Source organism: Mustelus asterias, chromosome 16, assembly GCF_964213995.1.
Source record: "Mustelus asterias chromosome 16, sMusAst1.hap1.1, whole genome shotgun sequence".
NCBI classification, from domain to species: domain Eukaryota; kingdom Metazoa; phylum Chordata; class Chondrichthyes; order Carcharhiniformes; family Triakidae; genus Mustelus; species Mustelus asterias.
Window position 1 is genome coordinate 70242683 of NC_135816.1, and position 26276 is coordinate 70268958.

At 44.4% G+C, this 26276-nt stretch overlaps 1 protein-coding gene across 1 annotated transcript in view; it reads right to left on the reverse strand.

The window, feature by feature from the left end:
- Positions 1–26276, reverse strand: part of LOC144505239 (dedicator of cytokinesis protein 2-like) — a 618318-nt gene that overhangs the window by 382506 nt on the left and 209536 nt on the right. Inside the window, exon 26 of the mRNA XM_078231263.1 lies at positions 891–1021. Coding sequence (XP_078087389.1) covers positions 891–1021 — 131 coding nt within the window. The remainder of the gene's footprint in view (positions 1–890; positions 1022–26276) is intronic.

Below are 26276 nucleotides of genomic sequence, written 5' to 3' on the forward strand. Positions count from 1 at the left end.
AAGGGGCTGAATGGTCTGTTCCTGATCCTATGTTCCTATTCAACATTTCGGAGGCCTGGCTTCACCTTTACATAGAAACATAGAAACTAGGGGCAGGAGTAGGCCATTCAGCCTTTTGAGCCTGCTCCTGCATTCATTATGATCATGGCTGATCATCCAACTAAATAGCCTGATTCGCCTTCTCCCCATATCCTTTGATCCTTTTGCCCCAAGAGCTCCATCTAATTCCTTCTTGAAAACATGCAATGTTTTGGCCTCAACTGTCTTCTGTGGTAGTGAATTCCACAGGCTTACCACTCTCTGGGTAAAGAAGTTTCTCCTCATCTCAATCCTAAAAGTTTACCCTGTATCCTTAGACTATGACCCCTGGTTTTGAACACCCCCACCATCAGGAACATCCTTCCTACATCTTCCCTGTCTAGTCCTATTAGAATTTTATAGGTTTCGATGAGATCCCCCTCTCAATCTAAATTCCAGTGAATATAATCCTAACCGAGCCAATCTCTCCTCATAAGGGAGTCACTATATCCCAGCAATCAGGCTGGTAAACCTTCACTGCACTCCCTCTATAGCAAGAACATCCTTCCTTGGATAAGGAGACCAAAACTGCACACAATATTCCAGTTTACCAAGACACAGTATAACTGCAGCAAGACATTCCTGCTCCTGTATGCTAACCCTCTCGCTATGAAAGCCGACAGACCATTTCACTTCTTTACCGCCTTCTAAACCTGCATGCTTAACTTCAGCGATTCATGTACGAGGAAACCCAGTTCCCGTCGCACATTCCCCTCTCTCAATTTATGGCCACACCACTGTTCTTGCACCATAAATTATTAATTGACAGGGGCAAGCATAAAAAAGCTGCAATCAGGGTTAGGATCACCTACCACGTTAGGTTCGCTGAGGACCTCCAGGATGTTATTGAGTAACTCAACGCTGTACTGCTGTTGTTCATCTTTCTGCTCCAGCTGGGCCTTCAGCTCATCCGTCATCATGGGGAGCAGTATGTCACGGCATTCTGTAAAAGAGGTGTGCACACGAGATGCTGAGAAATGTCAAGTGCAGGAAAATCCGACAGTCTGAGAATTAGAATACACATCCAGAGATAAATATTGGGGCTCAGTAAAAGTGACCAGACAGCTGTCGGGTTGCTGTAAATAATCTAACTAATGTCTTCTGGAGATGAGACTGCTGTCATTACTCAGTCTGTTCTATGTTTGATCCCGTCCCAAACCAATATGGTTGTCTCTTCACTGCCTCTGAAGTAAACACCTCCCTGTGTGAAAGTGCTTCAGGAAATGGGCTAGCCTGAGATGGACAATAAGTGTTGGAACTTACATATAAACATCTGAATTAGAGTCACTGTCTGTGCGGAGTTTGCACTTTCTCCCGGTGTCTGCGTGGGTTCGGTGGTTAGACATCAGAGTATGGCAACAAGGAGATTTTAACTTCATTGCAATGTTAATGTAAGCCTGCTTGTGACACTAATAAATAAACTTAAAGATTACGCCATTTGGTCTCTCGAGCCTGCTCCATCATCCAGTAAGATCATGGCTGACCTGGTTGTGGCCTCAACTCCACTTACCACCCATCTCCAATAATCTTTATCTCTTTTGTTAGTCAAGAATCTATCTACCTCTGCCGTAATGATATTCAATGACCCTATGTCCACTGTTCTCTGTGAAAGAGAGTTCCAAAGAGTCATAACACACTGAGAGAAAAGGTTTCTTCTCACCTCCATCTTAAATGGAATTCACCTCATTTTTACACTGTACCCTTTAAAAAGTGTCCTGGAACAAAAAATAACCCCACCCCACCCCACACCACACCCCACCACAGATGTTTCAAGGGCTCAAAACAGTCAATGCTGGCACCCCCTTCCCACCCAAACATTGCCGACAATGGACCTCTTCCCCCCGATTCCCGAAACCTGCTATTTGCAGGGGGGGGGGGGGCATGTGGAAGAAGGGGTTTGATGCCGGCACACCCCCTTCCACCCAAACATCGCCAGCATCAAGCCCCTTCTTCCACGCGCCCCCCCCCCCCCCCCCCACCTGCAAATAGCCATTGCAGATATCCCCAGTTCCCACATCTGCTCTCCCCCACCACCACAAATAAATTAACCTCCCACCATCAATCCCCCACCATTATGCCCCGGCACTGCTCGCTGGCAAAGTTTGGCACTACCAGGTTGGCATAATGCGAACATGTGCCGGGGAAGTGCCAGAGCACTGCCTGGCCATGTCTCTTGAATGTACTGAAGATGTGTTTTCCCTAGATTACACTGGCATTCAGGAGATCCCACATTCTGTAGCCGCAACACATCACCTCCCCTGCCATCTTTATCATGTGTTAAAAGTTACTTTCCACATTGTTACTTCCAATAACTTCTACTACTTTGGTGGTGCCCATATCCTGATAATTAATAATTTTATTCGAAATGTAACAGTGACATCCTGTTGAACTAAAGTAAGATAGGATCGAAAAACATATGATGGTCTACGGCTGCTTAGGTTCCAAGGTTAGATTGATCTCTGCAAGTCTACTTATTCTCTACCCATTATTCTAAGTGGAAACAAATCTGGTTTTTTGAATGTCAAACCCACTGGGCATAACTCCTTAGGATAAAACTGCCCATTTTTGGGACTCTCACAATATGTCTGGTACACAAATTGAAATATGAAGTGGGGTGCATTTTTTGAGATTTGGGTAATGGGTCATTGCTGAGACAGACTAAAAGGAAGCTTTATGCTAAGCCCTGGGGTCGGGTTTGGAACATGATGCTTTCTGCTGCCGATACACAAGACTGGTATTAGGTTTGTTTAGATATTTGGTAAGGTTGCAAACCTGGCCAGTGTGCCCTGGACTCTGCAGTAATTGAAAATTAATCACCAGGACACTGCTGTATGTAATCCAGCATTAAACAAAAATGTGTTTTTGCTTCACTTGCTTTAAATGCTTTCATTTATTTGACATAAAAAATTTGAAGTTGGGCAAAAAGAAAGGCTGTTTCACTACCAGTGAGAATCAATCCAATTGGATAATGATGTCTAGTTGGGATTGAGAAGGCAGTGTGCCTGGCAAACAGGTGGCAAAGTGGCAGCAGAGTGGTTCCAGGGGACAGTCATGTGGTAAAGTATCCAGGAATGCACCTGACCAGAGTTGGCAAGTCTGTTGTCCTGGCATCATATTAAAAAGCACTCGGCTGTCAATGTGTCAGAAATAAGATGAATGTTCATCGCATTGTAAATGTGATGATGTGAAATATTCTTACAACCAAGTGACATGAACAAATTGGGGAGAAAGGATTTATCTCTACCTCATTCCACTGCCTTAGTTAAATTAGCTAACAACTTGACTCCAACTAAAAGCAGAAAACCCTGGAAAAAGACACAGTAAGTGTGGCGGCATCTGTGGAGAGAGAGAAACAGAGTCTAACATTTTGAGTCGAACATGACTCTTCATCAGAACTGCAGAGAAGTAGAACTGTGATGGATTCATCCCTATCCATCAGTATCCTCCTCCACCCCTGCTAGACTTGTTTGTTCACTGAACAATTTCTCCTTTTAATTTGTTTCACTTTCTCCATATAGGTGCAGCTATGGCTACTGCATGGGCCCTAGTTATGTCTGTCTTTTGTGAGTTATGTGGAACATGCCTTGTTTCTGTCCTACTCAGAACCACTCCCACAGTTGGGCGACATAGTGGCACAGTGTTAACACTGCTGCCTCACAGTGCCAGGGATCCGGATTTGTTTCCCAGCTTGGGTCATTGCCTGTGCGGAGACTGCATGTTCTCCCCATGTCTGCATGGGTTTCCCGTGGGTGCTGCGGCTTCTGCCCATTGTCTGAAAGTTGGCTGCTTAGGTGCATTGGCCATGCTAAATTCTCTCTCAATGTACCCGAACAGGCGCCGGAGTGTGGCGATTAGGGGATTTTCACAGTAACTTCATTGCAGTGTTAATGTAAACCTACTTATGACACTAATAAATAAACTTAAACTTGAAACTTAAATAATTTATTCTCCAGTACATCGATGGCTGTATCAGTGCAGCCTCATGCTCCCATCTGGATCTGAATACATTTATCAATTTTCTTTCCGATTTCCACACCTCTCTCACCTGCACATGAACCATCTCCAACACTTACCTTCCATTCCTTCACTTCGCTGTTTCCATTTCTGCTGATAGACTATCTACCAAGATTCATTACGAGCCTACCCACTCCCACAGCTGTCTCAACTGCCCCTCCTCATACCCTGCTTCCTGTAAGGACTTTGTTCCATTCTCCCAAAGTCTCTGTCACATTGTCCTGTTGATGTCACCTTCCACAATTGCATTTGTGAAATGTCTTCCTTTTTCCTCAGCCGAGGATTCCCCCTCCACTATGGCTGATAGGACCCTCCCTCAACCATGTCTGACCCATTTCCCACATTCATGCCCTTTCCCTCCCTCCATGAACCTTGATAGGATTCCCCTCATATTCACCCCCCCAATACGCCACCAACCTCCATATTCAAAGGATCATCTTCCACCATTTCCACCAACTCGAGCATGAAGCCACCATCAAACACATCTTCCCCTCCCCTCCCCTATCAGCATGCTGCAGGTACCACTCCCTCTATGACACCTTGGTCCACTCCTCTATCACCGCAACATCTTATCCCCTTCCCATGGCACCTTCTCATGCAATCGCAGGAGGTGTAAACCCTACCCCTTTACCTCCTCCCTACTTATTGTCTATAGCGCCAAACACTACTTCCAGGTGAAGCAGCAACTTACTTACTGTACGATGGGATTTTTCAGTCATTCCTGCCAGTGGGATCTTCCAGTCCGGCCAGCCGTGGGCCTCCGCCACTTGCTCCCTCGTAATGGAGGGTGTGAACAATGAGAAACCCTGTTGACAGCGGTGGCGGTGGGGGGCAACCAGAATAATCCCCCCAACTGGTCTCCTCTACACTAAACACAGACAGGGCGATGGCTTTGTGGAACACCTTCACTCAGTCCTCAAGGATGACCTGTTTCTTACCACTCCAATTCACCATCTTGCTCTCATGCCCATATTTCTGTCCTTGGCCTGCTGTAATGTTCCATTGAAATCCAAGGCAAGCTGGAGGATTAGCACCTCATCTTCCGATGAGACACTTTACGGCCTTCTGAATTCAACAGTCAGTTCAATAACTTCAATAACTCTGGCCACCATTTTGATTCTCTCCCTTCCCACTGCCAAGTATCAGTCTGTATCTTGTTCTCATATCTTGCTTTCAGACAGCGATGATCCTTTATTATTAACACATTCTGCTATTTTGCTTTCAGGCAATGCTAACCTTTATTCCATTACCTGCTTTAGTCTCTAATAATATTATCACCATTCCTTTTTTCTTGTGTTCCATGACATATTTGCCACTTAATCTTTCTTGACCTCTAACCTATCGCTGACCTTCTGCCTCTCTCCCTCCCTCCTTTTCTGACAGTATAAAAGCCATCTCATTACTTTCTCTTTTTTCTATTCAAAGATCATATTAGGCTCAAAATGTTAACTTTATTTCTCTCCACAGCTGCTAAGTTTTTCCAGCATTTCTGTTTTTGTTTCAGATTCCCAGCATCTACAGTATCTTGATTTTATTAACTTAAATCCAAGGCACATTGACACTGCAATCTCACGAACATTTCCAAAAGAGAAAAGGTTCAGTTAGCGCTTCAACGACTTCCAGTAGATTTCAACTAGATATCGTTAAAATGATTCTAAGCTTCATCATTATGCTGGCAGCTACCTTCACCTGATTACTGCTCATACAGGTACAGTAAGTGCTTCAGTTTTTTGGGCTATAAATCGAGTGAAGGTGATTTCAAATCCCAACATGGCCATTTGAGAATTTGAATTCAGTTCAGCAAAAATCGAAAAAGAAGCTGGTGCCAGTAAAACATTGCTGCATTCCCCAAAAGGCAAAATAATGAGTGGCTAAGGCATACATAAGAACACAAGAACTAGGAGCTGGAGTAGGCAATTCAGCCCCTAGGGCCTGCTCTGCCATTCAACATAATCATGGCTGATCTCATCTTGGCCTCAACTCCACTTTCCTGCTCATTCTCCGTTGTCCCTTAACCCATTACTAATTAAAAATCCGTCTACCTCCTCCTTAAATTTATTCAATGTCCCGGCATCCAGCACGCTCTGGGGTTGTGATTTATGATCCTTTCAGAGAAGTATATATCTTTGGGGGGCACGGTAGCACAGTGGTTAGCACTGCTGCTTCACAGCTCCAGGGACCTGGGTTCGATTCCTGGCTTGGGTCACTGTCTGTGTGGAGTTTGCACATTCTCCTCGTGTCTGCGTGGGTTTCCTCTGGGTGCTCCGGTTTCCTCCCACAGTCCAAAGATGTGCGGGTTAGGTTGATTGGCCAAGCTAAAAATTGCCCCTTAGAGTCCTGAGATGCGTAGGTTAGAGGGATTAGTGGGTAAATATGTTGGGATATGGCCTGGGGCCTGGGTGGGATTGTGATCGGTGCAGACCTGATGGGCCAAATGGCCTCTTTCTGCACTGTAGGGTTTCTATGATTCTATGAAGTAAATCCTCCTCATCTCTGTTTTAAATCTGCTACCCATTATCCTAAATCTATGACCTCACACTCTCGGCTGCCCCACAAGCAGAAATATCCTTTCCATGTCTACTCTGTCAATCCCCTTTATTATCTTAAATAAACTCAATTAGATTTCTCATTCTTCTAAACTCTAGAGTATGAGCCTAAACTGTACAATCTCTCTTCATAAGTCAAACCCCTCATTCCTGGAATCAATTTAGTGAACCTCCTCTGAACTGCCTCCAAAGCATCTACATCTCTCCTACAGTAAGGGGACCAAAACTGTGCCCAATACTCAAACTAGTACAGTGGCAGCAACACTACTTTTATACTCCATTCTCAAACTAGGTTTGACTTCCGGTCTTGGCTGAGTCAGTTCTCAGTTAGGATAACTATTAGGTAGGCTCAAGAATTGGCTGCAGCGCCATTTGATGAGAGAGAAAGTCAACTATTCATGTTCCTGGTCACTACACAAAACTCACAACTCAGAATGTGAATGTAGAGGATTTCAGATGTAAGAATCTCTGCCAATAATTGTTGAGTAAAGAAGCTGTTACATTGTTTTCCTTTATCTTTTTACAAGGAATGGGCGAGTTGTCTTACGAGTAAAGGTTGCAGAGGTTAGGTTTGTATCCATTAGAGCTTAGAAGAGTGAGAAGCAACTTGATTGAAACCTTTAAGATTCTGAGGGGTTTTGACAGGGTGGATGTGGAGAAGATGTTTCCTCTTGTGGGAGGATCTAGAACTAGGGGGTCACTCTTTAAAAAGAAGGGGTCCCTCATTTAAAACAGAGAAGATTTTTTTTCTCTCAAGAGGTCATGAATCTCAGGAACTCTTCCTCAAACTGCAGTGGAACTAAGATTGTATTGAGTGGCCGACTCCTGCTCCTAATTCATATGTTCATATGTATGTATGTTTATTTATTCAAGCGATGTGGACATCATTGGCAATACAGCATTCATTACCCATCCCTAATTCCCCTGACAACAGTTGACTGCTATGTTGAACTGCTGCAATGCATGTGCAATAGGTACACCTGTAGTGCTGTCAGGGAGGAAGTTCCCAGGATTTTGACCCTACAACAGTGGAGGAACAGGGACATAATTCCAGATCAGGATGATGAGTGGCTTGTAGGGAAATTTTCAGGTGGTGGCTTTCCCATGTGTCTGCTGCCCTTGTCCTTCTAGATGGTAGTGATCCTGGGTTTGGAAGGTGCTGCCTAAGTAGTGAGTTTCTGCAGTGCATCTTGTGGATGGGACACACTGATGCTACTGTTCGTCAGTTGTGGAGCGATTGACATTTGTGGACGTGGTGCCAATAAAGTGGACTGCCTTGATCTGGATGGTGTCAAGCTTCTTGAGTGATGTTGGAGCTGCACTCATCCAGGCAAGGGGAGAGTATTCCATCACAAACCTGAGTTGTACTTTGTAGATGGTGGACAGGCTTTGGGAATTAGAAGGTGAGTTACCACAGGATTCCTGGCCTCTGATCTGTTCTTGTAGCTACAGTACTTATATGGCTAGTCTAGTTGGGTTTCTGGTCAAAGGTAACCCCAGGATGTTGACAGTGGGGGTTTCAGACATGGTAATGCCATTGACTGTCAAGGGGTATTGTTATATTCTCTCCTATTGGAGATGGTCATTGCCAGACACTTGTGTGGCACAAATTTTACTTGTTACTTGTCAGCCCAAGCCTGGATATTTTCCAGGTTTTTCTGCAGTTGGAATAGACTGCTTCAATATATGAGAAGTCATGAATAGCACTGTACATTGTGCAATCATCTGCAAAAAAAACCACTTCTGACCTTATGATGGATAGAAAGTCATTGATGAAGCAGATGAAGGTGGTTGGGCCTAGGTCACTACCCTGAGGAATGTCCTGGAGCTGATGATTGACCTCCAACAATCACAACCATTATCCTTTGTGTCAGGAATGACTGCACCCAGCGGAGAGTTTCCCCTGATTACTGTTGACTCCAGTATGATGCCATAATCAGTCAACTGCTGCCTTGCTGCATGGTGGTAACGGTAGAGTTGGTGTCTGGGGGGCGGGGGGGGGGGGGGGGGAATGGTGAGGGAGGGGGGAATGGGGAGGGAAGGGGACGGGGGAATAGGGCAGGGGGCAGATATGCTGGGCCATGAGTTACAGATTTTTGTCGGGTACAGTTCTGCTGCTGAAGGCCCACAGCACCTCATGGTTGTCCACAAAGTATCCTCAAGGACTGTGCAGTGGTCACTCCTATCGATACTGTTCTGGGCAGATGCATCCTCAGTAGGCAGGTTGGTGAAGGTGAGGTCACTATGTTTTTCCCTGTTGTTGGTTCCCTCGCCGCCTGCCGCAGACCCAGTCTAGCAGCGATGTCCTTTAAGATTCAGCCAGCTCAGTCTTTGGTGGTGCTACTGAGCCACACTTGGTGACGGACATTGATGTTCCTCACCCAGAGTACATTCTGCATTCTTGCCACCCTCAATGCTTCCTTCAAGTGGTGTTCAACATGGTGAGGTACTGATTCATCAGCTCAGGGGAGGTGGGGAGGTACATAGGTGGAGGGGTGGGGCGGGGTGGTGGGGCAGGGCAGGGCGATTGACCTATGTGGTAATCAGCAGGAGGTTTTCTTGCCCAAGTTTGACCTGGTGCCATGAGACCTCATGGGATCTGAAGTCAATGTTGAGGACACCCATGGAAACTCCTTCTTGACTGTATATCTTTGTACCAACATCTCTGCTAGGTCTGTCCTGTTGGTTGGATGGGGCATGCCCAGGGATGGTGATATTAGTGTCTGGAACATTAGCTGTAAGCTATGATTCCTTGAGTGTGACTATGTTGCTTGACGAGTCTGTGAGACAGCTCTCTCAATTTCAGCACAAGATGTTAGTGAGGAGGACTTTGCAAGGTCGACAGGGTTGGGTTTGCCGTTATAATTTCTGGCGCCTAGGTCAATGCTGGGTGGTCTGTCTGATTTCATTCCTTTTCTCGTTCCTATTGTAGACTTTGTAGCGGTTTTATAGAAATCATAGAAACCCTACAGTGCAGAAAGAAGACCTGAGGTGTTTGAAACACCTGAATAGCTTGCTGAGCCATCACAGATGGCATTTAACTGGTGTGGGTCTGCAGTCACATTGTAAAAACCTAAATGGTTTATTAATATACTTTTGGACAATAATCTGTCATCTTTACCTGCTCTGGCATAAATGTGATTCCCAGTCTCACAGTTGACCCTTAATGACCCACCGAGGTGGTCTAAAATGTTACTTGGTTTAAAATGTTACTTGGTTGTGTTAAAGTACTATCGCCAACAGTTGAAAAAAGGCCTCATACTAACTTTTCACATGCAACGAGGTTCAGGTAATAAATGTCAATCTTGCCAGCACTGTCCACATTGAAGGAATGAATAATAAAACAGATGGGCAACCAGCTCACACATGACTGCTGGCCATTTGGGACTGTTGCCAGAAATCTCTGTCCTAATGTGGGTTTTACACAAAAAGAAAAAGATGTGGTTTGCACGCATAGATTGAAAATAACAACAAGCTGGTTTATTGAAGGAGCTGTTGCTTGTACAGAGTACAAGCCAGTGTGCTGATGAATGGCAGATGGAGTTTAATTTAGATAAATGTGAGGTGATGCATTTTGATAGATTGAACGAGGGCAGGACTTACTCAGTTAATGATAGGGTGTTGGGGAGAGCTACAGAACAAAGAGATCTAGGGGTTCGTGTCCATAGCTCCTTGAAAGTGGAGTCACAGGTGGACAGAATGGTGAAGAAGGCGTTCAGCATGCATGGTTTCATCAGTCAGAACATTGAATACAGGAGTTGGATGTCTTGTTGAAGTTATACAAGACATTGGTAAGGCCACACTTGGAATACTGTGTACAGTTCTGGTCACCATATTATAGAAAGGATACTATTAAACTGGAAAGAGTGCAGAAAAGATTTACTAGGATGCTGCCCAGACTTGATGGTTAGGAGAGGCTGGATAGACTGGGACTTTTTTCTCTGGAGCGTAGAAGGTTGAGGGGTGATCTTATAGAGGTCTATAAAATAATGAGGGCACAGATCAACTAGATAGTCAATATCTTTTCCCAAAGGTAGGGGTGTCTAAAACTAGAGGGTATAGGTTTAAGGTGAGAGGGGAGATATACAAAAGTGTCCAGAGGGGCAATTTTTTCACACAGAGGGTGGTGAGTGTCTGGAACAAGCTGCCAGAGGTAGTAGTAGAGGCGGGTACAATTTTGTCTTTTAAAAAGCATTTAGATAGTTACATGGGTACGATGGGTATAGAGGGATATGGGCCAAATGCGGGCAATTGGGACTAGCTTAGGGGTTTTTAAAAAAGGGCAACATGGACAAGTTGGGCCGAAGGGCCTGTTTCCATGCTGTAAACCTCTATGACTCTATAACTAAAGCCCCAGAGTCAACATTTCAGGTGTGGGCCGAAAAAGTATGGTTTTAAAAAATCAGCCAGCTCTGATTCGCATCTGATCTTTTCAGCCTTGCAAAGAGACAGAAGATAAATCATTCACTAGCTCATTTATATTTTATATTGCAAGGATTTCACATTTACAACCAGGTACTTCAGGAACTTGCCTTGGAGGTCAACTTCACAAAGGTTTTAAACTGTAAAAAATGCTGTTAAATCCAGAAAATAATTAATGCAACACTCTTATTAAACAGTCTCTCTTTCCCCTGATGTGTTAAGCCAGTTAAAATAATGAGCGGCTAAGACATACACACCAGGTTCGATCTCTGGTCTTGGCTGAGCTAGTTCTCCAATGTTATACACTCCGCCTCTGCTGCCAGCAAGAACAGAGAATTTGGTGTTCAGCCAAATCTCAATTCACTGCAATGGGACCGGAGAATCCCAGCCACTGGCGAGGTCGAAGAATTCCAGCCAAGCTGTCTGTAAAGGTAGACTCAAGAAGTGGCTGTGGCTGACTAGGGAAGGAAAGTCAACTATGGTTCCTATTCTTGGTCACTATCCAGAACTCACAACTGGAATGGTCACTATGGAATACCTCAGACACAAGAACATGAATTTTACATATGGTGCGAACAACATTTGTTCTTCAAGGTCAGAAATGATCACTTAGGTTGTACCAGAGGGTGTGTAGTGCCTGTACGTGGAGTCATCCTCGATCAAGGGGTTAAGCCTTTGGCAGAGAATGCTCAACACCTTCAGGGGAGAGTGATCAACACCTACAGGGGTGGCACAATGGCACAGTGGTTCGCACTGCTGCCTCACAGCCCCGGGAGTTTGATTCCCTGCTTGGGTCACCGTCTGCACGGAGTTCGCATGTTCTCCCTGTGCCTGCGTGGGTTTCCTCCGGGTGCTCCGATTTCCTTCCACAGTCTGAAAGACGTGCTGGTTAGGTGCATTGGTCATGCTAAATTTTCCCTCAGTGCACCCGAATAGTTGCCAGAGTGTGGCGACTAGGGGACATTCACAATAACTTCATTGCAGTGTTAATGTAAGCCTACTTGTGACACTAATAAAAAATTTAAAACTAAACTGATCAACACATTCAGGACCGAGTGGTCAACACTTTCAAAAATGAGTGACTCAACTTTCAGGGGGCTGCAGTTAAAGGGGAGGACAGTAATCAATATCTTCGGGGGGGGGGGGGGGGGGGCAGCGGGAAATAGATGCAATACAAAGTTTGAAAACAAATAAACAAATTCATTAATGTCGATGATGCGCTTCTAGCCTGGGAATAATGATATATTATTAATTTCACACTTTAGTAAAGTATTCAACAAAGTAATGGGCTCTTCAAAGGCATCTAATGTGGACTGAGTAATTGAGCAGAAATAACACATAAATCATATGCTCAATCACAACTTGCAAATAAATAAACTCTGAGCTAAATAAGCATATCTGCCTAGATCCAAGCTCATGGGAGTTGGCAGTCTGGCCCATGTTGCCCATCCTTCATGCATTCCTAGGCAGTGAGTGTTAGCAGGCTGGTCAACCAAAAAGGGGCTTCACAACCAGGCCTAGTTGTATTCCTGTTACACACCAACACAGTTATTTCTCAGCAACTGTCCTCGCACACGGAGTGGGAGCCTGAATTTTCTTCCCTTCCCATTTCTAGTATCATTGATGACAATTCCAGCGATCCTGTTACTGGGTCAATTGACTTCCCGCTAAGCCAAGGATGAAACCCGGGACTTTCTGGATTGTGTGAACCATTACAACACTCAATGCATGCAAATATTCAGTCATCTACACATCACTGATGTGTACTCTTTCAACCCCCTCCCCGCAACATGGTTAAGTCGTTACTTGAAATTTTTGCCCATTCTGTGAAGTGAAGAAGTATTGCTCCATGTTTTCAACTGCTGGTTGCTATAGTAATAGCCTTGAAATGCCATGTACAGACTGAGAGCAGGTCAAGGGCTGGCGACTGGATTCCTGCCTTGGAGATGGGGGAAGCCGGGGGCGGGGGGGGTGCATTCAAGGGGAACTACCATTGATTGCTCAATTATGTCCATTCACAGATACAAGGTGAAATGGAGAATGCATGCTGCTGACAACGCTGCCTTCTTGAGAGCTTTGATTGGAATGAGGAGAAAGGCCTGTCACCAATTGACACAGCTCCTGGAAGACCATTGCCCTGAGGAACAAGAGCCAGCAGGGCCCCAGGAAGACCTAGATGCTGACGTAGAGAGGCCAAATCCACAAAAACATATGGCGTGACCAAGGATCTACAGAAGACGCAGCTCTTGCATGAAGATGAGCAAAAGACAAGTGCCAGAGGTGCTATCACTTGCCTAGGGACGTGTTCGCCCACATTCTCCATGAGGAACACACACCGCATGGATATCGGGGACATCCAATACCAGTTAGTAGAAGGTTATCACTGCACTGAAATTTTGCCTGCGGACACTTCCAGGACTCCACTGGGATGTTTGAGGAATCTCAGAATCAGCGACACAAGGGAGTTGCCTGGATGGGACTTCTCCTCCCCTTTGGTGCCCCATGGCTCCTTCCCTGACTCTTTGAGGAAAAGGGGCACTTTGAGGGAGGTTGAGGTGCAGTGATTCCCTTCCCCCGAGCCACAGCTGGAACATACCAGTGGCGAGAGCGAGTGTGCAGCTCTGTGGTGGACCTCAGTTGTGCCTTTGTCCTATATGGACCACCGTTGTGTGTGCTTGTCATACCTGGACACATCCCCTTCCAGTTTGGGTCCTCCCCTCAGCACCTAGTATAAAGGTGGCTGTCTCCTCCCCCTTGTTCAGTCCAGGTTGGTTATATGTTGGGATCTGCTCCTGATTCTGTTGTGAATAAAAGCCTACACTTATATTGGCATATCGGTAGTCTTTCGCCTTATTGATAGCGCATCAAGCTCCGAGCACAAATCCAGTAGAAACTGTCAGGCTTAAGTGTCCTTCTAATGGAGAATTGATGTGCTCAGATTCCAGAGTCACAACATCAGACAGAATGTGGACAGACATCTCCATCCTTTGTTGCACACTGCTAATGGCCTCTGACAACTCTGTCTGATGTACCCCTGCCTGTCTCTGCATCTCCATAATGTCTCCTAGGGTCGAGTTCAGAGGGTCATCATTGGACTCTGACTCATCAGGGGTCTGCTTTCCAGCAGTCCCCCAAGTATCAAACGACCTCGGCTGTCACTGCCTCTCTCAGCTGTGGACCATGTCTGTGATGTGATACCAGTTTGTGAACCTGAGCCTACCCTAGATTTAGGACTCGCTAAGATGTGTGTGTATCTGTGCTGATGGAGGGTGCAATCCCGCCCAGAGATTTTTAAACAGTTGAGGTGGCTTTGATAGAGGAGATCAGCAAAAACTGCTTATAGGGGCAAGCGTATCAATAACCAGGGGACATAGATTTAAAATCTGGAGGGAAGATGAGGAAAATAATTTTCCTCATCTCTGTCAGGACCTGGAATGTTCTCCCTAAAAGGGTGGTGGAAGATGATACCATAAGTAACCCGAAAAGAGAGCTGGACGGGTTCTTGTTGATGAGGAACTACAAGGACTGGGATCAGCGTAACTGCTCTTTTTAGGCCTAACGCAGACATCACAGGGTGAATGACCTCTTTCTGTGCTGTAAGTTTCCACAATTTTATAATTTAAGTGCTTTTGGACATTTCACTACATTACCGGTGCTATAGAAATGTAATCTGTTGTTGTTACTGTTGAATGATAAGTAAATAGACTTATTAAAAGTTTAAAACAACTTGTATTCAGCAACTCCTGTATCTCATTGGTAACCATCCTGTACAATGATAAACCTGTCCCTTATGGATCTGAGCAGTTAGTTAATTGGATCATTGACTCTCTGCTTATCATTAAAGAAATTACTTAGTATTTAGATTAGGGCTTCTCATATTCTAAAGGTGTCCCAAAGTGTTTTACAGTCAATGAATTGCTTTAAAATTAAATAACTGGCTTGTTAGGCAAACGCAGCAGCTTGTGCACAACAGGGTCACACAAACTACAATGAGATGAATGACCTACTCATTTGATTTGTGTTAGTGTTGGATGATAGAGGACTGCACGCTGGAAAATCTGCTTGCTCATCTTCAAATAGTGTCATGGGATTATTCATAGCCACCAAAAGCAGAGTAATGGCTCTCCTTGATTGACCCATTTCTCTCCAAATTAAAGTTTATTTTGTCTTTAATAATGGTTTCCAATAACTTCCCTACCACACAAATTTAGATGCAATTTGCATTCAAAGTAAATCATGTTTTCATGATCTGTTCCGTTACTTTTAAAAAGATCAAGCTAGAAGCAATCCCTGCTACAGAGTTGTGTAGGTTGCAGGGTGAATTCATCAACAAAATGAGATTCCACTAATTGCACTTGTTTGAAGTTGAGAGAGTAAGAGGCGGCATGATTGAAGCCTTTAAGATCCCGAGCGGCCTTGAGAGGATGGAATTGAATCATAGAATCCCGACAGTGCAGAAGGAGACCATTCAGCCCATCAAGCCTGCGCCGTCAACAATCCCACCCAGGCCCTATCCCCACAACCCCACGTATTTACCCTGCTCATCCCCCTGACACTAAGGGACAATTTAGCATGGCCAATCAACCTAACCCGCACATCCTCCTGTGGGAGGAAACCGGAGCACCCGGAGGAAACCCATGGAGACACGGGGAGAACATGCAGACTCCGCGCAGACAATGACTCGAGGAATCGAACCCAGGCCCCTGGTGCGGTGAGGCAGCAATGTTAACCACTGTGCCACTGTGCCGTGGTAAATCGTGAGTCTTTGATAATCTCCTCCTCAAAAAGGGGGCAGAGACAGAATCCTTGAATAATTTTCAGGCAGAGATAGATAGACTCTTAATAGGCAAGGGATGAATGGTTATCGGGGGGGGGGGGGGAGTGTAGTCAGGAACGTGGGGTTGAGGTTACAATCAGTTTAGCCATTATCTTTCTAAATGGTGGAGCAGGCTCGAGGGGCCGAGTGGCCAACTCCTGATCCATATGTTTGTATGTTCTTATGAAGGTCTTCAGGATGGCTCCATAACAAAGCTACAACTTAAGGATACCAAAGGTATGTTTTCAAAACTTTTGAGTTTTAATGTATGAAGAAACTGGCCACGATTATCCGGCTGTGTCGCACCCAGCGCAGATCCCGTTAAGAAGATTGGGGCCGGACAATCACGGGTGAAGGGTTTAGCGTATTCTGCGCCGGTGCAAAACCTCGTCACTATCTTCCTAGCTCTGTGGCCAGACATAATCTGGTTCCTGCCCAGCAAGTGAACCTTGACTCTAATTCTTAACACTAACCCAATTATTGTCGTCACTCAGCCTGTGTTAAGATAAGAGAAGTTGGGCGAGATTTTTCTTCCTCTCTGTGGCGTGTTTCGCAGCAGTGGGAGGCGATGTGCTGCTCGTTAGTGATGGGATCATATGGTCCTGCTGTTGTCAATGGGGTTTCCCATTGAATGCACCACTCAACGCCGGGAAACCTACCGCAGTGGGTGCGCCGTCAGTAGGACCGTAAGATCCCGCTGACATGAACGTCAGCAAGATTTCAGCAATAATTTGAGAAGGATTGTCTTAAAAGCTGAAACAATTAGCTAAAATCTAATGGGCTAATTCTCATTTCATTATTGACAAGTTGTAGACCAATTAGATATTTTCCAACAATTGGCTCAAGAGGATTTTCAACATTTTTAAGGAACAGAAAGGAGTCTGAGAAGACATTTTGGGCAGAGAGAGCTGTTGAGAGAGGAGTAGAGAGAGATAGAGAGAGATGGTGAGCATAATGACCATGAAGGCAACAGGGATCATCGATAGATCTCCCCATAGGCTTCATGGAGTACAAGCTCCCTTATTGAGCAGGCCAGGGCTTGCCCAATAGGAAGTATTAAGCGGGGGTGTTAAACCTGTTACTTCACCTGGACCAGTGTTATAGGTGCCGTGGTGTTGCACTACTTAGCTATGAGCCATGAAAGCAACCTCTTTCTTGGTACACAATAAAGAGTGCTTGGTTTCGGGAAACTGGCATTCATCTGAATTATTACAGTGAAAGATGTAGGTCAGAGAGAGATAAAGAGAGCGATGTTTACAGAGAGGTGTTGGTGTTACATGTTATTGCTGTTTTTGGAAGACGTCACTTCATGTCCTGGACTCACAGGGTGGGGAGAAATCTGTTCAATTGTTAAGCTTTCTCCTCTTGCTTTTACTTACTGCCAATTACTGTTAATTGACACTTTTCTTTTTATCTTTCTGACTTGTTACCTTTTTAATGGTTAATACATTTTCCAAATTCATCATTCTAAGTTTTCTTTCGTGCCATGTGGTGAAGCCTCCAGAACATCATGTGATTTACGATTGGCAGGGTTACTGCAAATAAGTGAACCCTATAAATCTTAGTTCAAATAAATCAAACTTCTTAGAAGACAGTAATCAATTAGGAGACAATGGTTTGATAGCTTTTCTTTCTACAAAGGGATTCGGGTATATGAGTAAATAAGGCTTACTATGATTCTACAAGGCATTTTTGAGGCCACACCAGGAGTAATGTCTGCAGTTTTGGACTCCTTACCAAAGAAGGGACCAAAATTCACTAAACTGGTTTCAGGGTAAGGGGATTGCCCCAAGGAGAGATTACGTAGTCTAGGCCTACTATATTCCCTGGATTTTAGATGAATCAAAGATAAGCAAAAAAGTAACATTTTTACGGAGCTTGGCAGGGTAGATGCTGGGCCATCTACAGTAAGAAGTCTCACAACACCAGGTTAAAGTCTAACAGGTTTATTTGGCAGCACAAGCTTTCGGAGTCTCGCTCCTTCATCAGGTGAGTGAGGACTTGTGTCAAGTCCTCACTCACCTGATGAAGGAGCGAGACTCTGAAAGCTTGTGCTGCCAAATAAACCTGTTGGACTTTAACCTGGTGTTGTGAGACTTCTTACTGTGCTTACCCCAGTCCAATGCCGACATCTCCACATCATGGGCCATCTAGAACATGACGTCACAGTCTTAGAATGAGGAGTTGGTCAGTTAGGATTGCGATGAGGAGAACTTTCTTCACTCAAAGGTTGAAGAGTCTTCGGAATCCTCCAACTCAAAGCAGTGGATGTTCAGTCGTTGAGTCTCTTCAGAGGCCAATAGATTTGAGTACAAAGGTATATGTGAGGATAATGCAGTCAGGAGGAGTTGAGGTAGAAGATCAACTATGGTTTTGATGTATGAAAGAGCAGGCTCGAAGAGCCAAATAGCCTATGCCTGCTCCAATTTTGTGGGTTGTCATCTACAGTGTATTAGCTTTATACATTCTACTTCCTCCCTTCAAATCTTACACTAATATTTAATCTTGGACTATCTTGATTTGAAAAACAATTATAATTTAAAATAGGAACTTGTGTTGGTCAAACCGACTTGGAGGAATGGCTGAGTCTGATAATATGAAGGAGAATGGTTAAAGGATCGAGCTTCAATAACGAAATCACTGAATTGCCTTTGTGAAATTATTACACTTTTGCTGATTAAAAACATAACAACTAGTGCAGCTGAATAGTTATTGGGAATCTGCAGACCAGTAAAGACTGTTAGCTGGATTATGGCAATAATAAATAAAGCTCTTTAAAAAATTTCTTAAAACCTGATCCACCAACAAAATAGGATTCATATTCAGTTATTTTGGCTTTTAATTCTGATTTAAACTTCCTTTGATGCCTATCAGGGAAGAATTATCAAACTAACTGCATGGAGACAAATAATTAATGGGCAAGGTTCAGATGAGATCAGTGAAACTCTTATGTAAATGAATATCTCTCCTACATATTAATACAACTCTATCAAATTGTGCCTCAACACTGTGTGTATAAGCAAAAGGTAATGCTCAATGTAATTTTTAGCTCTTGCTTTCTGTGCTTCCTTCTGCAGTGAAGCTGGTGATCTGCTGCAGAACTAAGGGGGTGCTGTATCTTTGGAAATCAAATCTATTTGACGCGCTGTTAGACTGCAACCTTCTCCATCCATTCAACTGAATTTTGAGGATTTGATGGGGAGTTTGCCTGGTGTCCTGGCCAACATACTTCCCTCAATAAACACTATCCAAGAGGAAGTTTAATTGACTATTCAATGGAATCTTACTGCACGCAGATTGACTACATTAACATAAGAACATAAGCACTAGGAGCAGGAGTAGGCCTTCTGGTCCCTCGAGCCTGCTCCGCCATTCAATAAGATCATGGCTGATCTTTTTGTGGACTCAGCTCCCCTTACCCGCCCACTCACCATAACCCTTAATTCCTTTACTGTTCAAAAATTTATCTATCCTTGCCTTAAAAACATTTAGTGAGATAGCCTCAACTGCTTCACTGGGCATGGAATTCCACAGATTCACAACTCTTTGTGTGAAGAAGTTCCTTCTCAACTCAGTCCTAAATCTGCTTCCCCTTATTTTGAGGCTATGCCCCCTAGTTCTAGTTTCACCCGTCAGTGGAAACAACTTCCCTGCTTCTATCTTATCTATTCCCTTCATAATCTTATATGTTTCTATATGTTCTCCCCTCATTCTTCTGAATTCCAATGAGTATAGCCCCAGTCTACTCAATCTCTCCTCAAAAGCCAACCCTCTCAACTCTGGAATCAACCTAGTGAATCTCCTCTGCACCCCCTCCAGTGCCAATATATCCTTTCTTAAGTAAGGAGACCAAAACTGTACACAGTACTCCAGGTGTGGCCTCACCAGCACCTTATACAGCTGCAACATAACCTCGCTGTTTTTAAACTCCATCCCTCTAGCAGTGAAGGACAATATTCCATTTGCCTTCTTAATTACCAGCTGCACCTGCAAACCAACTCCTTGAGATTCCTGCACAATGACACCCAGGTCCCTCTGCACAGCAGCAGGCTGCAATTGTTTACCATTTAAAAAGTAGTCCATTTTGCTGTTATTCCTACCAAAATGGATGACCTCACATTTACCAACCTTATATTCCATCTGCCAGACCCTTGCCCACTCACTTAGACTATCTATATCCCTTTGCAGACTTTCAGCGTCCTCTGCACACTTTGCTCTGCCACCCATCTTAGTGTCATCTGCGAATTTTGACACACTACACTTGGTCCCCAACTCCAAATCATCTCTGTAAATCGTAAACAATTGCGGTCCCAACACTGATCCCTGAAGCACACCACTAGTCACTGATTGCCAACCAGATAAACACCCATTTACCCCCACTCTTTGCTTTCTGTTAGTTAACCAATCCTCTATCCATACTAATACATTACCCGTAACACTGTGCACCTTTATCTTATGCAGCAGTCTTTGGTGCGGCACCTTCTGGAAATCCAGATACACCACATCCACAGGTTCCCCATTGTCCACTGCACATGTAATATTCTCAAAGAATTCCACCAAATTGGTCAAACATTATCTGCCCTTCATGAACCCATGCTGCGTCTTACCAATGGGACAATTTATATCCAGATGTCTCGCTATTTCTTCCTTGATGATAGATTCAAGCATTTTCCCTACTACAGAAATTAAGCTAACCAGCCTATAGTTACCTGCCTTTTGTCTACCTCCTTTTTTAAACAGTGGCATCACATTTGTTGTTTTCCAATCTGCGGGAACCACCCCAGAGTCCAGCGAATTTTGGTAAGTTACCACTAGTGCATTTGCTATTTCTCCCACCATCTCTTTTCGTACCCTGGGATGCATTCCATCAGGACCTTGCTTGCTCTGTGGCCAATTACATTCAAAGTAACAGAAATATTTCTGAGGAGTTGGGTATGGTGTTATATAAATTCAAATCTTGCAAATGGATGCTGATACCGCAAAGCTCATTTTACATCTTAAGAAACAAATAAGAAACTTACGTTTGTATATAGTGCCTTTCATGAACTCAGCCCATCTCAAAGTGCTTTACAGTCAATGAAGTACTCTTGAGGCATACTTTCTTCTTCTCTTTGATCTAAATGTACCAATCATTCACAAGGACTGGGAAACAATATTGTGGCTTCTTTATTTGAAGATTGTGGTACACATGTCTGACCCCAACCATTGCCAACTGCCCACAAGTCATGGGACACCCTGTCAAGGTGGTTAATAATGATTGATAATAGTTTAAGACACACCCCCCTTAAAAGAATATTCAGATCATATCATAAGTCACTGTCATTATGTAGATAAAGCTGAAGATCCCACCATCAACAATGTGATGAAGTAACCTGTTTTATGGTTATGTTTAGCTGAGGGATAAATATTGGCCAAGAAACCAATGTTAACTCTCCTGCTGTTCTTTAACTGACATTTAACAATTGCCTTTCAATACCTATTTTATTATGGAACTAATTTGCTGCACGGGCTATTTCTTTTAATGTTCAGTTATCCCTTTCCTAAGAAATGATTCTGACCTTCTCTATGATGCCCAGGCGCACCTGAAAGCTTTCAAACTCAGTCAATGCTGAGTTAAGTTAATCCTTCTTGCGGCAGAAGATAGGGGTCTACAATTTGCTTCGTCACCTCTCTGCTAAGAGGGGAAGAAGACATCTTTATTTCATCTGAGCTAACTGTTAGAAGGGTATTTCTCTTTGGTCCCGCTGTCCCCAGTAGAAATCATCGTGAGCGGGACAGAAAAGTTGACAGACCATTTTAAGTTCCTTGACCTTGGGCAAGAATTTTCAGTTGTGGGACAGGAGCAACTGGAAAATTCCACCCAAAAGCATCTGATCAGTTTGTGAGGATCAATCCCTTTAGAAATCATGTTTTATTTGTTTTCTCGGCACTTTTCAATGGAAGCATGTGTTTGTACTCAGATGGGATGAGGTTCCCCTCACCACACAAGTCACCCTACCTAAACCAGGAAACATGTCCATTTGAAAATTTGTTGGACATCAGATAAGGACCAACTTAGCTTTGACATCCTCACTGATAAATTAGCCTGCCAATACTTATCATCATCATAAACCTGTCAAATTGCAACAGGGGTAAGATACCAGAGTACAGTACATGTTCAAAAAAGAGAGGCCGGAATGTTACCACCGTTCACACCAGTGGGATTTTCCCATCCCACTGCAGTGAATGGAGATTTGGCTGAGTGCCAAATTCTCCAACCTCACTGCAGTGGGAGCATGGCATAAACGGCCGGTAAGATAGCGACCAAAGTAGTTTCCGCCAAAAAAACTGTGATCGTTCCAGCATTTCCCCTCATGAGGCACTGGCCTTGTCACGTAGCACCGGGATTCGGGCAGCCAGAAGCTAAACAGTACTGAGCTAACAGATGTTGATTTTTCTTTCAAGGTCTCCAGTATTTCCCTGGAGCATCAGAGCAAGTTAGACACAGTACGTTAAGCTGTGTGTTCCACCAGTTTTATATCTTTCTACTTGTTCCATGTCAATGTGTTTTAGTGAGGTATTTATACGGGAGGCTTGTAATGGTAACCATTCCTGACAATTGTATTCAGAGGGCTCGAGGCTTCATTGTTCTCCATGGGTGGTTGCCACTTGCCTTTCAGATCCTTATCAAATCACATCTCTTTTGTAAAAGAACCTATTACTGTGTGCTTTCAAGTTACACCTTGTCGATTATATTTTAAATAAAATACATCTATGTGAAGAACTGTACATATCCGTATGGTGAGTAGCTGTTGGACGATTTCAAAATTTGAGTGTGAATGCCAGTTTAATTTGAAAGCGAAGGAAAAGATGTAGCAGCAGAGAAAACTTTGGCTCCTGTTCGGTACTACTGGAAGAAATGACTCCGACCCAGTTCTTGGCAAAGGAAGCAATTGGAGGACAAGCAGCACCTAGGTTTACAAAGGAGCTGTTAGAGTTATAAATTATTATTTAAAGGCATAGCATCATCTCTAAATGGTTTTGTGCAATTGCCCTTTTGTTTTGCTGCTCTCTTGGTTTAAAGGAAATCTTTGCATCACAGGTTCATAGAATCATAGAATCCTGCGGTGCAGGAGGCGACCGTTTGGCCCATCATATCTGCACTGACCAGAATCCCACCCAGGCTCTATCCCCATAACCCCATGCATTTACCCTAGTAGTCCCCCTGACACTAAGGGGCAATTTAGCATGGCCAATCCACCTAGCCTGCACATCTTCAGACTGTGGGAGGAAACTGGAGCAGCCAGATAAAACCCACGCCGACATGGAGAGAATGTGCCAGCTCCACACAGACAGTGACCCAAGGCGGGAATCGAACCCGGGTCTCTGGCACTGTGAGGAAGCACTGTGCCACCCCTGTTCTTGCACTGTCTTTATTTACTTAGGTTCTGAGTGCATTTCTGCCTGCCTTTGTCTCAGCACTTAGATATTTCTATACTGTTAAAAAATGTTGAAGATTAATGTGAAGATGAAACATTAGATTGAGGCCCAGTCTGCCCTCTAAAAGTGGGCATTATTTGCTAAGAAGAGCAAGGGGAATTTTCCACTGTTCTGGTCAATATTTATCCCTCCACTAAGTTCCAACGGATTATCTGTTGGTAACATCTCATCTGGTGTTTGTGGGAACATGCTGTGTTCAAGTCAGAAGCAGTGCTTCCTACAGTGCACAGTGACTGCACTTCAGAAATACATTATTGGTTGAAATATAGCCCCGTGGATGTGTAACAAGCTGCATCAATGCAAGTTCTTTCTGGTTGTTTTCTGTTCCTGATTGAACTTGTCCCAAACTAGACAAATCCACTCTAGTATGTGAGCAGTGGTCAAAGAAGGTGCATCAAAAGAATGTTTGTATATCTCCGTACGTCCCCAAGTATCTTGTATCCAACTGTCTTTGAAGCGCGGTCAGTGAAGGCAAATTTGGAAATCAATCCCTGCACAGTGAGGTCCCACAAACAGAACGTGAGAGGAATAAACTTTGATGGTGTTGGTTGGCTGGGAGGGAGGAATGTTTCACAGTTTTGTGAATTACAGAAACATAGGAACATAGAAAATAGAAGCAGGAGTAGGCCATTCAGACTTTCAAGCCTGCTCTGCCATTCATTTATGATCATGACTGATCATCCAACTCTATAGCCTGTTCCCGCCTTCCCCCAGATCCTTTGATCCCCTTCAGCCCAACAGCAATATACTAACTCCTTCTTAAAACCTGCAGCAGTTCCCAAAAGGCAGACAGAGCTTTGGTTTAATGACTCAACTCAAAGGCGGTGTTTACCATAACACAATGCTACACATTACGCTTAGACTTGAATTATATGCTCAAACCCATGACCAGTTTGAGTTTTGCTCTTAAACAAAGTGATATCAAGAGAAACCCTCAGCATGATGCTTCTGACCTTAGCATTAGTCTGATTACTCAGTTCAAGTGCCTAACCCTATGGAAATCTCATGCTGTTTCTTTCCTCCCTTTTCTTGACACTTTTTAAAATGGAGGCACTTATTTATATTGAAATGCAATTTGACTTTCCCCACAAGCTGGATGATCTATTCCAAAACCCTTTCTTACCATTTCACTCCACTGACTGCTCTCCTGAATTATCCTTTACTTTTCCTCCAGAGTTGTCCTCTGGGCTCATATCTACAGTATCCTTAATCCAGAAACACTGGGCCATTCTGTGTCCTGATTCACCCCATCCTTTCCTCTCTGGCACATCCTATGGCCTTCTAAAACCAAAAGTTGTCATTAGCTGAACACTTATTGAACTCGCCTTCTCCCTGATTCTTGTTCTAAACTAGCAGTATCCTGAAGTATAGATTTTGAGTGGAATTTTACAAGAATGATTCTAAGTCTAAGTGTCCAGTTAGTGTGAAAATGGGAGAGTTCCTGATCCATTTTTTGGGCATGTTTTCACACCCAACCTTACATACTTAGTCATTGAAAAAATGGTGTAGACTGTTTCTAGCTGCTGCAGGCTGCGAGCTGGGCTTAATTCACCATGTGGAGATGCCGGCGTTGGACTGGGGTAAACACAGTAAGAAGTTTAACAACACCAGGTTAAAGTCCAACAGGTTTATTTGGTAGCAAAAGCCACACAAGCTTTCGGAGCTCCAAGCCCCTTCTTCAGGTGAGTGGGAATTCTGTTCACAAACAGGGCATATAAAGACACAGACTCAATTTACATGAATAATTGTTGGAATGCGAATACTTACAGCTAATCAAGTCTTTAAGATACAAACAACGCGAGTGGAGAGAGCATCAAGACAGGCTAAAAAGATGTGTATTGTCTCCAGACAGGACAGCCAGTGAAACTCTGCAGGTCCAGGCAGGCTGTGGGGATTACAAATAGTGTGACATGAACCCAATATCCCGGTTGAGGCCGTCCTCATGTGTGTGGAACTTGGCTATCAGTTTCTGCTCAGCGACTCTGCGCCGTCGTGTGTCATGAAGGCCGCCTTGGAGAACGCTTACCCGAATATCAGAGGCCGAATGCCCGTGACCGCTGAAGTGCTCCCCCACAGGAAGAGAACAGTCTTGCCTGGTGATTGTCGAGCGGTGTTCATTCATCCGTTGTCGCAGCGTCTGCATGGTTTCCCCAATGTACCATGCCTCGGGACATCCTTTCCGCACACATGAGGACGGCCTCAACCGGGATATTGGGTTCATGTCACACTATTTGTAATCCCCACAGCCTGCCTGGACCTGCAGAGTTTCACTGGCTGTCTTGTCTGGAGACAATACGCATCTTTTTAGCCTGTCTTGATGCTCTCTCCACTCGCGTTGTTTGTATCTTAAAGACTTGATTAGCTGTAAGTATTCGCATTCCAACCATTATTCATGTAAATTGAGTCTGTGTCTTTATATGCCCTGTTTGTGAACAGAATTCCCACTCACCTGAAGAAGGGGCTTGGAGCTCCGAAAGCTTGTGTGGCTTTTGCTACCAAATAAACCTGTTGGACTTTAACCTGGTGTTGTTAAACTTCTTACTTAATTCACCAGCCAGCCTCTACAGGGAGCTACTGCACATGTGCAGAGCTCTGATGCTACACATATGCAATTGCAACTGCAACTGCTGGCATCTGAGAGAGAGTTGTCAGGCCTCTGCTGCTGGAGCCAGCCTGAACCAACTCCCCCCTGCAATTGTGGGGGCCCATGATCAATCCCCACACCGCATAGACATGTAGCCCCTGCAGCCCTCTCCCCCACCCCCACCTAGACCAATCGCACCCTCCACCAATCCGATCACATCTGCAGAGTGCACAGGCCACACCCCCTTTGGGACCCAACCCCTTCAGGCCTGCCCACCAACAGGCCCCACCCCCTGGCACTGCCCAGTGCCAAGATGCTGGCTGGGTAGTGCTAAAGT